The following is a 14,390-nucleotide window of genomic DNA, read 5'->3' on the forward strand; positions in this document are numbered from 1 at the left end:
CATTTATTTAGAGTTCTGTCACACTCATGCAATGTCTTAGAGTACTTTGTAAACAGGAGGTTTCTTTCTGTGCTTTCTATAAGTTCTCACAAAGAGAAGTCTGGTGTTTATATGACAACTCAGTCACTTTTAGCGTGTCCTAAAGCACTTTACAGATGCTGAATTAAGTGGCACAGAAGGACAGCTGCTGGAGACCTGGGTTCAGTCCTCACCCTGTGTGGAGGCTGGACATGTTCCCTGTGATCACATCAGTTTCCTCTGCAGGTTTGTAGGTTAATTTGCCGCTATATTGCTCCTAGAGTGTAGGTGAGCGGGAGAATCTGTGGGGAGTTGATGAGAATTTGGGGAGAACAAAGAATGATTTTCGGCATCTGCCAAAACCAGAACTTCCTGGTGGCCAAATATTTTAATTCTGATTTCCAATCTGGCATGTCGGTCCATGGCCTCCTCTTGTGCCACGATAAGGCCAGCCTCAGGCTTGAGGAGCAACACTTTATATCCCGTCTAGGTAGACTCCAACCTGATGGCATGAATATCAGTTTCTTCCAGGGGGAAAAAATCCCCCTCCCCTCTTCTTCTATTCCCCACTCTTGCCTTTTACCTTTTTGCACATGTCTATCACCTCCAGCTGGGTCCCCTCCTCCTTCCCTTTCTCCTACAGTCCATTCTCCTCAATAAATTTCATGACATATGCCAATGATATTAAACCTGATTCTGATTCTATCAGATTCCTTCCTCTCCAGCCTTTTCTCTTTCCCCCAACCTGGCTTTACCTATCACCTTTAAGCTATCCTCCCCCCCACTTTCTTATTCTGGCATCTTCACCCTTCCTTTCCAGTCCTGAAGAAGGGTCTCGGCACAAAACATTGACTGTTTATTCATTTCCATAGATGCTGCCTGACAGAATTGATGGGCTGATGGGCCTGTTTCCAGGCTGTAACACTCCATGAGACCATGAAGTTCTTTTGGGAATGTTTTCATCAGTTGAGCAATGGAAATCAGCCGTGTGTTTGCACAGAGCAAACTACCCCAAACAGCACCACCACCATCATCATCATTATGTACCCTGTTGTATGACGTGGGTGATCATGGTCTTTGATCATGATTGCTCTTGGCAAACTTTTTTACAGAAGTAGTTTGCCATTGCCCTCTTCTGGGCAGTGTCTTTACAAGACAGGTGATCTCAGCCATTATGAATACCCTTCACAGATTGTCTGCCTGGTGTCAGTGTTTGCATAACCAGGACTTGTGATATGCACCAGCTGCTCATACAGCTATCCACCACCTGCTCCCCATGGCTTCACATGACCCTGGTTAGGGTGGGGGGAGGGGCTAAACAGGAGCTACACTTTGCCCAGAGGTGATCTGCAGACTAGTGGAGAGAGGGAGTGCCTTACACCTCCTTTGGTAGAGACATATCTCCACCCCACCACCCTCTGCAAACACCAATGTGACAATAACCAGATAACCTACTTTGGTGATGTTGATTCAGGAGTAATTATTAGGTAAAACATTGGAGATAACTTCCTCCTCTTCTTCAAAATAGTGCCGGGGGATCTTTGGCATCAACTTTCTTTCTTTTTCATGAAGAAAAATAAACAAATTGGAAGGAACCAGTTATTGTTAAAACTCAATATTCTGATTTATGAAGTTCAAAGTTCAAAATTTTAATTTTGATAATTTATTATCAAAGTACATCTATGTCACCATATATGCACATCCCTGGGATTCATTTTCTCAGAGTCATAGAAAAGTACAGTACAGAATCTTTGGCCAATCTAGTCCATGCTGAACCATTTAAACTGTCTACTCCCATCAACCTGCCGCTGGATCATAACCTCCATACCTCTCCTATTCATGCACCTACCCAAATTTCTCTTAAATGTTGAAATTGAAATTGCATCGATCAGTTCAGCTCTTTCCACACTCTTATCACCCTCTGAGTGAAGAAAGTCACCCTCATGTTGCCCTTAAATGTTTCACCTTTCACCCTTAATCCACAACGTCTAACTCTAGTCTCACCCAACCTCAATGGAAAAAGTCTGCTTGCATTTACTCTACCTATACCCTTCATAATTTGGAATGCCTCTATCAAATCTCTCATTCTCCAATGCTCCAGGGAATAAAGTCCCAAACCTATTCAGGTATAACTCACGTCCTGCTGGTAAATGTTGCCAGCTCTTGCAATTTTTTTTCTGCACTCTTTGAATTTTATTGATATATTTCCTGTAGGTAGGTGGCCAGAAATGCAAACGACATTTCAGATTAGGCCTCATCAATTTCATATACAACATCCCAATCCTGTACTCAATAATCTGATTTTTGAAGTTCAAAGTCCAAAGGAAATTTATTATCAAAGCACATTTATGTCACCATATACGTACAACACTGAGATTCATTTTTTGCAAGCAATCACAGTAAAATCAAAAAACACATTAGAGTCAATGAAAGACCATATTGAACAGAGAGGACAACAACCAATGTGCAAACAAAAATGAACAAACTGTGCAAATACAAAAAGAGAAAAAATAAATAATAATAAAAAATATATATCAAGAACAAGAGATGAAGAGTGAAAGTGAGTCTGGTTCCATGGGAACAGTTCAGTGATGGGGTGAGTGAATTTATTGCCTCTGGTTCAAAAGCCTCATGGTAATAGCTTTTCCTGAACCTGGGTGTGACTCCTGAGGCTCCTGAACCTTCTTCGTGATGGCAGCAGCGAAAAGAGAGCATTACCTACAAGGTGGGAGTCCTTGATGATAGATGCTGCATTTCCACAACAGCATTGTGTGGATGTGCTCAATTGTGGGGAGGGCTTTACCTGTGATGGACTGGACCGTATTCACTACTTTTTGTAGACTTTTCAATACAAGGGCATTGGTGTTTCAATTCCAAGCCATTTTGCAACCAGTCAAAATATACTCTGTACCACACATTTTGACAAAGTTTTAAATTACATACTGAAACTTCACCAGAATCTTGCTTCTAAGAAAGTAGAGAAGCTGCTGTGCTTTCTTTGTAATGGCACTTACGTGCTGGACCCAGGACAAATCCTTGGAAATGTTAACACCAAGGAACTTAAAATTACTCCAGTACTGTGCAAAAGTCTTAGGCATCCAAACTATATATTTGTGTTTTTGTAAATAGTACTGTAGAGTGTGGCAGGTGCCTGAAATCATACATGCATATGAACAGTTTAGAAAAAGTTGCGTTGGCTTGTTCTCCGATCTTGGCAATTTACTTATAAATGTCACCATTTGTGGAGGCATCATCAATGATCAATCATCATCAAAGGGCTGATGTTATCTACTCATATGGTGATGAAATCTTTGCAAGTAAATTGCCAAGATCGGAGAACAACTCAACTCAACTCAACTTTTTCTGAAATGTTCATATGCATGTATGATTTCAGGCTCTTGCCACATTATTTATTACCTATTTATTATTTTTTTTCTTTTCTTCTATATTATGTATTGCATTGAACTGCTGCTGCTAAGTTAACAAATTTCACGACACATGCCGATGATATTAAACCTGATTCTGATTCCACCTGAGCTACACATTTTCCAAATTATTTCCAGTTTAGAAAAGCTCTACACATTCATCTGAAATTACTTTCTCCAATGCTTCTCCATTCAAATTAACCCTATTTACTGTCCTGATTATAGTTTATCTATGCTGCGCACTACATGCACTTTGAATTACATTTTATTACCGGTAACTTATTTGTGGTAATATGTGCTGTGTGTTGGTGCACCATGGTCTGGAGGAACATTGTTTCATTTGGTTCTATACATGTACAGTTAGATGACACTAAACTTAAACTTACTTCATAAGTTGCAACAGGATTTTTCTACATTATGAATTACCTTAATGGCTTTCTGTCTGCACATGCATAAGGAGTAATGCTTGGGGACAGTGATTTGGGTTAAGATTTGGGGTTAGCAGTTGGAGGTAGAATTTAAAGTCAGTGGTTTAGGTTACATTCAGAGGATGTGGTTAGTGGTTAATGCGAGGATTAGTGGTTTTTGGAGTTTGTGATTAAGGTTAGTGGTTATTATAAAGTGGAAAATATGTAGTTTCTAACATGCATAGATTTCTGTTTCGTAGTATAATATTGGAGCCTTAGAGTTTATTGAAGTGATAAGTCAGTAAACCTGATTCTGATATTAGAATCAGGTTTAATATCACTAGCGTTTGTCATGAAATTTGTTATGTAGCAGTGCATTGCAATAAGACTAAGAATAATTATAGTCCAGATGAAACAAGTATGTGGCTGGTATCGCTTTCTTTTTCATACTGGAGATTTCCTGCTTGGAATATGTGCTTCATGCAGATTGTTACAAAAGAAGTAACAGAATTTCTACTACAAAGCCATTAGCTCTAAACACCTTCAAAGAATGAAATTTCTTTTAAAAGATTCTTATTGTTTTTGACTTACCCTGACCAACACACCACAGCAAATTCCTAATACATGTAAATATATGTGGTGAATAAAGTTGACAAAAGTGAATCATACTTGTGGTTGTGATGCAATTTACTACCTAAGATACTCTTGAACACCTGGCTCTTTGTTTAAGCTTCTGGTCACCTGCCCTGATATGTGGCTTGATGTCATTTCTTTTGTTTGAGATTATAAACACAAGAGATTCCGCAGATGCTGGAAATCCAGAGCAAAATACACAAAATGCCGGATGAACTCAGCAGTTCAGGCAGAAGAAAAGACTAAACAGTCGATATTTTGGGCTGGAAAGGAAGTGGGGAAAAGCTAGAATAAGAAAGTGGGGCGGAGGAGGAAGAGAAGGAGTACAAGCTGACAGGTGGTTGGTGAAACCAGGTGAGGAGGGCAGTGGGGGGGGGGGGGTGGCTGGTGAGATTCTGGGAGCTGATAGAAGAGCTAAAGAGCTGAAAAAGAAGGAATCTGACAGAAGTCAGTGGATCATGAGAAAAAGGAAAAGAGGAGGGGGCACTCCTCCCTTTGAGATATTTTGTTGTGTTGAAGGCACTATATAAAGATGGAAGACCAAAGGTTTTCTGAGAGCTTGCAGTGCTAAAATGAACCTGTTGGGGCTTTCTGCACATAAACTAATGCGCAGGAACTTGCTGTGTGCAAACCATTGCCTCTGGGAATACAAACCCACACTTGTGGGAGCTTGCTGTGCACAAATTGGCACCTGATTGATCTTCCCAAGGACAAATTTTTTTATGGGAGTTTGCTCTGCACATTCCCATAATTCCCAAATATTCCCCTAAATTCCCAAGACCAGATATTTTTGTGGGAATTTTATATGCTCAAAACCACATTTCTGGAGGCTTGCTGTGTACAGAATAGCGCCCAATACGAAAATTCCATGAGCAAACTTTTTTGTGGGATCTTTCCATGCACAAGCGCACGTCTGTGGGAACTTGCTGTGTAAAAATTTGCACCTGATACGAGGTGTCCTGTGGCTAAACATTAATTTGGGAGCTTTGCTATGCAGGTCAGCACCCAATTTGAACCTGTCTCAGGTAACCAGCTTTTTGTGTGTGTGTGGCAGATCCTGCTGTGCACAAACCCACTCTAGTGGGAGATTACCATACACAGATTAGAACCTGATATGAAATTCCCATCAGGAATATCTTTGTCAGAGCTTTCCATGCACAAACCCATGTCTGTGTGGTCCTGTTGTGCACCAATTACCTCCTGATTGGAATTCCTATGGGGAAAACATTTTGTGGGAACTTTCTGTGCACAAATCTACACTTGTGGAGGAAATTGTTGTGCAAATTAGTTCCCAAGAACATACCTGTTATGGGAGCTTTCCATGCACTAATTAGCAACTGATATGTATTCCTGTGCAATTTGTGGGAGCTTGCTGTGCACAGTCTGGCAAGTTCCCATGAGCAGACATTTCTGTGGGAGGGGTTTGCTGCGGTGAATGCACAAAGTAGCAAATGATTCAAAGTGCCCGCAGGCAAACATTTTTTTATGGGAGCTTGTTGCGCAGTTTGGCACCTGATTCCAGCCTCCCATGGCCAAACTGCTTTTATGTGTGTGTGGGATCTTGCTGTGCACAGCCAGCAAACTTTTTTTGTGGGAGCTTTCTGTGCACCAACCCAAGGTTTTGTGGGAGGGCTCTCTGTGCAAAATCTAGCACCTGATATGAAGTGTCCGTGAACAGACATTGTTGTGGGAGCTTGCTGTGCAGTTTGGCACCTGATTTGATCCTCCTGCGGGCAAAATAGCTTTTTTTTGTGTGTGTGGAAGCTAACTGTGCACAAACCCACACTTGTGTGATTTTGCTGCTTACAGAGGAGCACCTGACGCAGGATTACAATCGGCAAACCATTTTTTTGTGGGAGCTTTCTGTGCACAAAACTAGATTCCGCGGGTGGGTTTGCTGTGCAAAAACTAGCGTGGACAGGCGTTCTTGTGGGATCTTGCTGCGTACCGACTAGCACCCGATACTAATCTCCAAACAGCAGACTTTTTTTTTGTGGGAGCTTTCTGTGCACAAAACTAGATTCCGCGGGTGGGTTTGCTGTGCAGAAACTAGCGTGGACAGGCGTTCTTGTGGGATCTTGCTGCGTACCGACTAGCACCCGATACTAATCTCCAAACAGCAGACTTTTTTTTTGTGGGAGCTTTCTGTGCACAAAACTAGATTCCGCGGGTGGGTTTGCTGTGCAGAAACTAGCGTGGACAGGCGTTCTTGTGGGATCTTGCTGCGTACCGACTAGCACCCGATACTAATCTCCAAACAGCAGACTTTTTTTTTGTGGGAGCTTTCTTTGCACCAACCCAGGGTTTTGTGATGTGTGTGTGTGGGGGTGCTTACTGTGCAAAAACTAGCACCTGATGTGACATGTCCGTGGATAGACATTGTTGTGGGAGCTTTGCTGTGCAGGTTGGCACCTAATTCGAGCCTCCCCTGGGCAAAACATTTTTTGTTGGTGTGTGGGAGCTTGCTGTGCACGGCCCGAGCCCAGGTGAGCCCTCGCCGTGCGCAAAACAAATAAATATCCGTGGGAGCTTGCTGCGCGCAAATTTTCTACAGGCTCTCTCCTAACAGCCATCAGCTTCTCCCCTCCCCGGCGCCTCATCGGGATCACGGGGTCCCTGTGGCGGAAATAAAAAAAATGTTTTTTTTCGGGAGTTAATGTGTCAGTGTTGGTTTTGGAACCGGCCAGCCCGGGACATCGCTCCTAACAAAGGCTGCGCACCAGCTCAGGCCGGGGCCCAGAGAAGAGCGGCAGACACACGGCGACATTTTTGTTTTTAAAAAAACGGGTGAGATTAATGAGTTAATGAGAAGGAAGGCAAAACTCCCGTTTACCGAATCGGTGCCGAAGGGGAGGGAGGAAGGTGGCGCCATTCCCCCCCCCCCCCCCACGCGGTCCGCACCCCCCCTCACAGCACACACACACACACACACGCACTTCATGGCGCACGCGCACGGACGCCCCTCGCGCGTTTGAAGGGGTCGCAAGAAAGCGGCGGTTGGGCCAACGGGCCGGCTGCGAAGTCGGGCGCGCGCCTGACCCGCCCCAACCCGCTCGGTTAGGCCCCGCCTCCCTCGTCGGGACCGCCTCCTCCTCCCCTCCCCTCCCCCACCCACACCCCCTTTTCCCCAACGCCATCCTCCTGCATCCCAACTATCAGCCATGCCCAGCTCTATCACCTGCTCCCTGGGTTCTTCCTCCTGCCCCTTCAGAGGAGACCCTTCTGCAGCTCTTGCCCTTCACTCCCCCAGTCACACTCCTTTTCCTCAGTGCCACACTCCTCTTCTTCCATTATCCCAACTGGACCCACCCCCAGTCAGCCATGCCCAGCTCTAACTCTCCTGCTCCCTGGGTTACTGGCTTCTTAGTCCTGCTCCAGAAGAGCCCCCTCTGCACTTACTGAACATACCTGTTATGGGAGCTTTCCATGCACTAATTAGCAACTGATATGTATTCCTGTGCAATTTGTGGCTCCCTGTGCACAGACTGGCAAGTTCCCATGAGCAGACATTTCTGTGGGAGGGGTTTGCTGCAAGTGATTCAAAGTACCCGCAGGCAAACACTGATTCCAGTAGCCACACAGCTCCTCCCTCACCAAGACCTTCACTTCCTTGCCATGTCTCGGTCCTTCTCCAGATGCTCTTTTCCTCAAACATTGTTGTGTCTCCTCTGCCAGCTGGACATAATCTAATCACCCAACTCAAACTGGACTTCAGATGCCCCTCCCTCCATTCATTCATTCCTAACCCTAACTATCAGCTCCTCATCCTTCACCCAAAACGCGCTGCCCACACTAGTTGCACTTTTCCTCGAATGCCTCTGAACTTTTGTTTGCCACCTTCTTCCTTTCCCCACCCATTGTCCAGTCCTTGGAAGTCACAATAGTAATGGTGATGCCACTTGCCTTGGAGGTGCCTGAGAGGGAGCCACATTGACTATTCATATTATGTCTGACTTAATGGAACTTGTCCATGGATAGTGCTTTGATCCTTTTGTGGTGCACAACTGTAATCTGGTCTAATTGTCTCATTCCACCCTAGACTCCTTCCCTTTTAACGTCAACCTGCTTCCATTGCCAGTAAAGGCCATGACACAAATTTTGAAACCAGTGTTTACACTGGTGTTTATCGCCTTTCTCTATTTAGGATTGCAAAAAGGACATTGAAACAAAGAAACATACGTAGTCTGCAAGTTGCTACACTTCTGGTGCCCACAACTTGCTAACCCTAACCTGTATGTCATTGAGATGTGGAAGGTTGAAACCCACCCACAGTCAGAGGGAGAACATACAAACTCCTGAGTCCTGATGAAGGGTCTCGGCCCAAAACATCAACTGTTAACTCTTTTCCATGTCTGGCCTGCTGAGTCCCTCCAGCATTTTGTGTGCGTTGTTTTCGATTTCCAGCATTTGCAGATTTTTTTCATGTTTGGCAGACAGAGTCATTACAGACAGTGGTAGAAATTGAACCAGAATCTTTTAACTGGCACTGTAGTACTGCTATGCTAACTGCTACTAGGTTACTGCTAGTATTAGACCCTGATTAAGACAAAAGACAAAGCAGACCAGGAATCAAATGTATGATAATTGTGAGTTCTTCATTGTACAGCTAAGAATAATAACATATCCCTTTCATATTCAAGAAAATAGGCTACCTTAGAAAGTATCTTAAGAGTTGACCTAATGCCAATGTCAATTCAGCCGGTTCCTACCTCCAGCTCACTGTACCATATGCTTTTCAGTAACGAGGTGTGGGTGAAGATTGGTAACCTGCTATTGTATTTTCAATTCTTAGTGTTGGGACCTCCTTCAATGATGCAACTTCTTAACTTGTCGATATTTTGAAAGAGGGATGGAAGGCGATGATAATAAATCGTCAAGTCCGGGAGCCAGGCAAGAGTTTCTGGCAACGTCACAGGTGGCTGGAAGTCCCACAAGCCAAAGCGGACAACCCACTCCTGAAAACAGAACTGACTACAGACCTGCATGGGATGAAGGTAAGTATTTCCTTGATTTGGTACCCGTCTTGTACTAGATGCCTTTGTGGAGTTTGTAGCAACGTCTGACGTCCAGCGAAAGACAGGTTGCTCACTTTATTTTTGTTTTCCTCTTCCTGGAGTGTTTGTCCTCTCCTTAATAGCACTAAGCCATGCTGTTTCCAAGGATACCAGAAGCTGGCCATCCTTCAAGCTTAGCTAGTGCCAGCCTGTTCAGCTGGAGAAAGCATTGCACCACCTTCTCTGCTTTATTCTGACCAGTCCTTACTGGAAAGTGACTGGACATAAGAAGTCTGCTTGACTCTGGTTACTGCAGGGGAATGCTCTCTTAGTGACTCCCTTGTCCATTCATCCATCCTACTGATCTCCTCACCTCCATTCAGGGCCTCTTCCAGGTGTGGGAACACTTGCGATTTTGTTGGGGTCATCCCGGTTCTCCCGGTGTGGCCTTCTCTACGTCAGTGAAACCCAGTGCAGATTGGGGGACTGCTTTGCTGAGTAACTTTGCTCCGTCTGCAATAGGCAGGATTTCCTGGTGGCCAGTCATTTTAATTCCACTGCCCATTTGGTGCATGGCTTTCTCTTCTATTATGATGAGACCACTCTCAGGTTGGAGGGAAAACCACTTCATGTTCCGTCTCGGTAGTCTCCAACCTGACAGCATGAATATTGATTTCTCTAGCCTCAAGTAATTTCTACCCAATCCCGTTCTCTTTTCATTCACAGTTCTGGCTCCCCTCTTATCCCTTCTCTTCTCAACAACTCATCACCCCTCTCTGGTGCCTGTCCTCCTTCACTTTCTCCCATGGTCTACTCTCCTCTCCTATTGGATTCCTCCTCCCTTACCTTATCCATCTGTTACCTCCCAGCTTCTCACTTCCCCACCCTCCCCAACCCACCACCTGCAAACTTGTACACTTTCCCTTCCCCCCACCTTATTTTGGCTTCTTTCCTCTTCCTTTTTCATCCTGGCGAAGAGTCCTGGCTCAAAGCGTCGATGGTTCATTCCTCTTCATAGATACTGCCTGACTTGCTGAGTTCCTCCAGGATTTTTTGTGTATTGTTGTGGATTTCCAGCATCTGCGGAATTTCTTGCAGATTCTTATTTGAAGCATCTAACAGCAGAAGCCAACATGAGGAAATCTGCAGATGCTGGAAATTGAAGCAACACACACAAAATGCTGGTGGAACACAGCAGGCCAGGCAGCATCTATAGGGAGAAGCACTGTCGACGTATTGGGCCAAGACCCTTTGTCAGGACCAATGCATTCAAACTGGGAAACTCTACCTGTCATGTGGTTAGTAAGTCCAGCAGTGGCTGTTCTCCCCGATACTGCCATTGTGCAACTTTACCTGTGGTCTGGTGCAAGTCTTGTACTTGCGAGACATAATCAAATCCTTATGTGATTTTGCTTCAATAAAGGAAGAAAATTCTTCTTCTTGCAATATGTTTAAAAACAAAGCACAGATCTAAAAATAATAGAATGGGAGAAAAAATAAAGATATCTTTTACATTTTAAGAACTGGACTGCACTACCAGGAAAGGTAGTCTATTTATTTACTAAGAGGTACAGCATGGAATAGGCCCTTCAAGCCGTGCCACTACAACCACCCACTTACAACCCCAATTTAACCTTAACCTAATCACTGGGCAATTTACAATGACCAATTAACCTACCTGGTACGTCTTTGGATTAAAACAAATCTAAAAACAATTGGACGTGGAATTAGGGTTGGAGTTAGGGTTCAGAAGACCAATTGTCAAATGTTATGGGGACACGGGTGTTTGGGACACTTTTATCGAGGGAGGGCTGATGGCTTCCCTGTTTTGAGATTCAATACCATGCTCTGCAGAGTCTTGGAAATTGCTGACACTTTTTTTTCCCTTTCTGGTCTGGCAAATCTTTTTAAATAACAGTAAGCAGGGGAATTCATCATTTCCAATTAAACAGTCCTGGTACAAGTACAAAATGTCCCTGCCACTGCCCTTACCTTACAATGGATGGGAGCCAATTAAACTTTACTTCACTCGCTGACTGATGACAGAGGCAAAGTCGCTGCCTGATAGGTTGCTGATGGTAACTGGGTGCACTGTACTTTCGAGAACCGTGAAATGGGATTAACCTAAAGGCTATTTTCAGCCTGCAAGGAACTGGAGCCAAATGGCCTCCTCCCCTACTGTAATTTTGTACAATTCAATAACTAAACCATACCCGTCCTTACAGCCGCTTTGCAGCTTTTAGGGCAACTTAACCTAGCTGCCGTTTCTTTTGACAGAAAAGGAACTTGACTGGAATTCTGCATCACTGATGGAAGGAACGCAAGGCCACTGTGCAGGAAGGTCAGAGAACCAAACCTGGGATTGGTCTTCGGAGTCGGACACGGATGCTTTTGATTTGGATAGCACCGTGTCTGAGGAGGAGCTAAATGAAGAATATGACTATCTCAGGTATTGCCTGCAAGACAACTGTGGATGGGTTTTACAGGCTCCTCTAAACATATGCGTTTCATTTCACTGTTGTGCCATATAATCTAAACTGTTAAAAATGGCATCCTCCACATAGATGACTGCAGTTTGGACCATGAACACTCTTGCAGTTAAACTTGTAAAAAGTTCTAAAGGTAGTTTAGGCTCATTTTTATTTAACCTGTTTTCATCTGGATTAGAATTAAGAATTGCCAGTCAGCCAGTGTTTGAAGACAGAAACAATTAATGTTTTGGATGTTAAGGTAACAATCTTGTAAAAATTGGCTATGAATTTTGTTTACTGTATGTTTTTCTTATGAATGCTGCTGACATGATGCATGTGCTGGTGATGCTGCTGGAAGGAAGTTTTTCATTGCACCTGCCCGTACATGTTCGAATTAAATTTATTATCAAAGTACATATACAACCTTGAGACTCATTTCTTGCAGGCATTCAGAGTAGAACAAAGAAATACAAGAGAATCAATGGCTGACATACAACCAATGTGCAAAAGAACATTGTAGAACATGCAGAGGAGGGTTTCCCAACCTTTTTTATTAACACCATGGACCCCTACCATTAACCGAGGGATCTGTGGACCTTAGGTTGGGAACCTCTGATGGAGAGCGTAGAACAGTACAGGACGGAACATAGCTCTCTAGTTCTCTATCATCCATGTACCTATCTATCCAAGAATCTCTTAAATGTCCCTAATGTATCTGCTTCCACCGCCATGCCTGGCAGGGCGTTCCACCCACCCACCACTCTCTTGTGTTTTTTAAAAAAAAACAACTTCTGACTTCTCTCCTATATTTTCCCCCAATCACATTAAAATTATGCCCCCACATATTCGCCATGTATCTGTGCAGATGACAATGAATTCAACTATTGGATGGGTGATCTTTCATCAGAGACAGACTGACCTGATCCATAGTCTCAGTCTTTATTTGTTGAGATACAGATGTGGACTGGGCCCTTCCAGCCCTTTGTGCCGTGCTGCCCAGCAGTCCCCCAATTTAATCCTAGCCTCATCACAGGACAATTTACAATGACCAATTACCCTACCAACTGCTATGTCTTTGGGCTGTGGGAATAAACTAGATCTCCTGGAGGAAACCCATGCAGTCACGAGGAAAATGTGCAAACTCCTTACAGGCAGTGGTGGGTATTTCACCTGGGTTGCTGATACTGTGAAGCATTGTGCTAACCACTATGCTACTGTGCTGCCCCTAAGCATTGACTATCCCTTTGTCTCCACAAATGCTACCTGTCCCTCAGAGTTTGTTGTTTTTTTTTGCCCTTTCTTCAGACCTGGGGGTCGGGAATAAAAACTAGGAATTCAGGGAAAGGAAATTGTTGGGAAAGGAGAGGATGACTAAAGGGAGGAAGCGAAAAGAATGTTTTTTGATTTGATGGGAGGTAGGAGAGATTTGTTGACGGGATGAAGGTATACAGTAAAAGCATTCTGGTATCTTCCCCCTCACTTCTCAGTCATGAAGAAGGGTCTCAGCCTGATACATTGACTGTTTATTAATTTCCATTGATGCAGCCTGACCTTCTGAGTTCATCCTGCATTTTGTGTGTGTTGCTAGGGTAAGAGTATTCAACAATGGGGCAGGAACAATGGATTGAGGTGAGGTGTAAAGATAAATAGGATCATTATGTATTACACATTAGGTTGCAATGGCTCCTGGCAGGAGACTGTTACTATATTTCTGAATTTATCAGCTGTACCATTTTATACAGATACAGAATGTTGCCTGAATAATTTTCTTCTTTGGCCTTGGAACTGCATTGGTATTTCACAGTGTAAAGTCCAGACTGAAGTTTTTAAAGTCAAGTAAATTTATTATCAAAGTACTTATATGTTACCATATACTACCCTGAGATTCATTTCCTTGCAGGAAAATAGAGAAATAAAATATAATTTATACATAAAGATTGACAAGCAACCAATGTGCACAAGGCAATACATTGAGCAAATGTAAAAAAAATATGGAGAACATGAGTTGTGGAGTCCTTGAAAATGAGTCTCTAAGTTGTAGAATCAGTTCAGTCTTGTGTTGAGTGAAATTATCCACTCTGGTTCAGGAGCTTGATGGTTGTAGGGTAATAACTGTTCCTGAAACTGGCGTTTGGGTCCAATGGCTCCAGCAGGTCCTGAACTTTGCACAACCTACAAACTGGCTTTCAAGGACTCTACAACTCATGCTCTCTGTATTATTTTTTAAATATTTGCACAATTGGTTGTTTTGTCAGTCTACGTTTATGCATGGTAGTAGTGAGAAGATGCTGGTGGGGGGGTGGTCCTTGATGATGGATACAGCTTTCTTGTTGCTGTGGTCCTTGTATATGTGCTCAGTTGTGGGGAGGGCTTTGCCTGTAATAGAATAAGTTGTATCCACTACTTTCTGCAGACTCTTCCATTCCCGGGCATTGGTGTTTC

General features: G+C 43.7%; 1 protein-coding gene across 2 annotated transcripts in view; it reads left to right on the forward strand.

Annotated features, from left to right (window-relative positions):
- Positions 1-6,877: 6,877 nt before the first annotated feature.
- The window catches only part of LOC140729279 (uncharacterized), a 35,335-nt gene continuing 27,822 nt past the window's right edge, over positions 6,878-14,390 (forward strand). Inside the window, exons 1-3 of one of the 2 annotated variants that reach the window (XM_073048878.1) lie at positions 6,878-6,969; positions 9,276-9,477; positions 11,755-11,926. In XM_073048878.1, the coding sequence (XP_072904979.1) occupies positions 9,333-9,477; positions 11,755-11,926 (317 nt within the window). In that variant the 5' untranslated portion in view covers positions 6,878-6,969; positions 9,276-9,332. Of the gene's footprint in view, positions 6,970-7,109; positions 7,271-9,275; positions 9,478-11,754; positions 11,927-14,390 lie in introns of those variants that run through there. The other variant, XM_073048876.1, reaches the window with a different exon arrangement.

This window comes from Hemitrygon akajei, chromosome 6, assembly GCF_048418815.1.
Source record: "Hemitrygon akajei chromosome 6, sHemAka1.3, whole genome shotgun sequence".
NCBI classification, from domain to species: Eukaryota; Metazoa; Chordata; class Chondrichthyes; order Myliobatiformes; family Dasyatidae; genus Hemitrygon; species Hemitrygon akajei.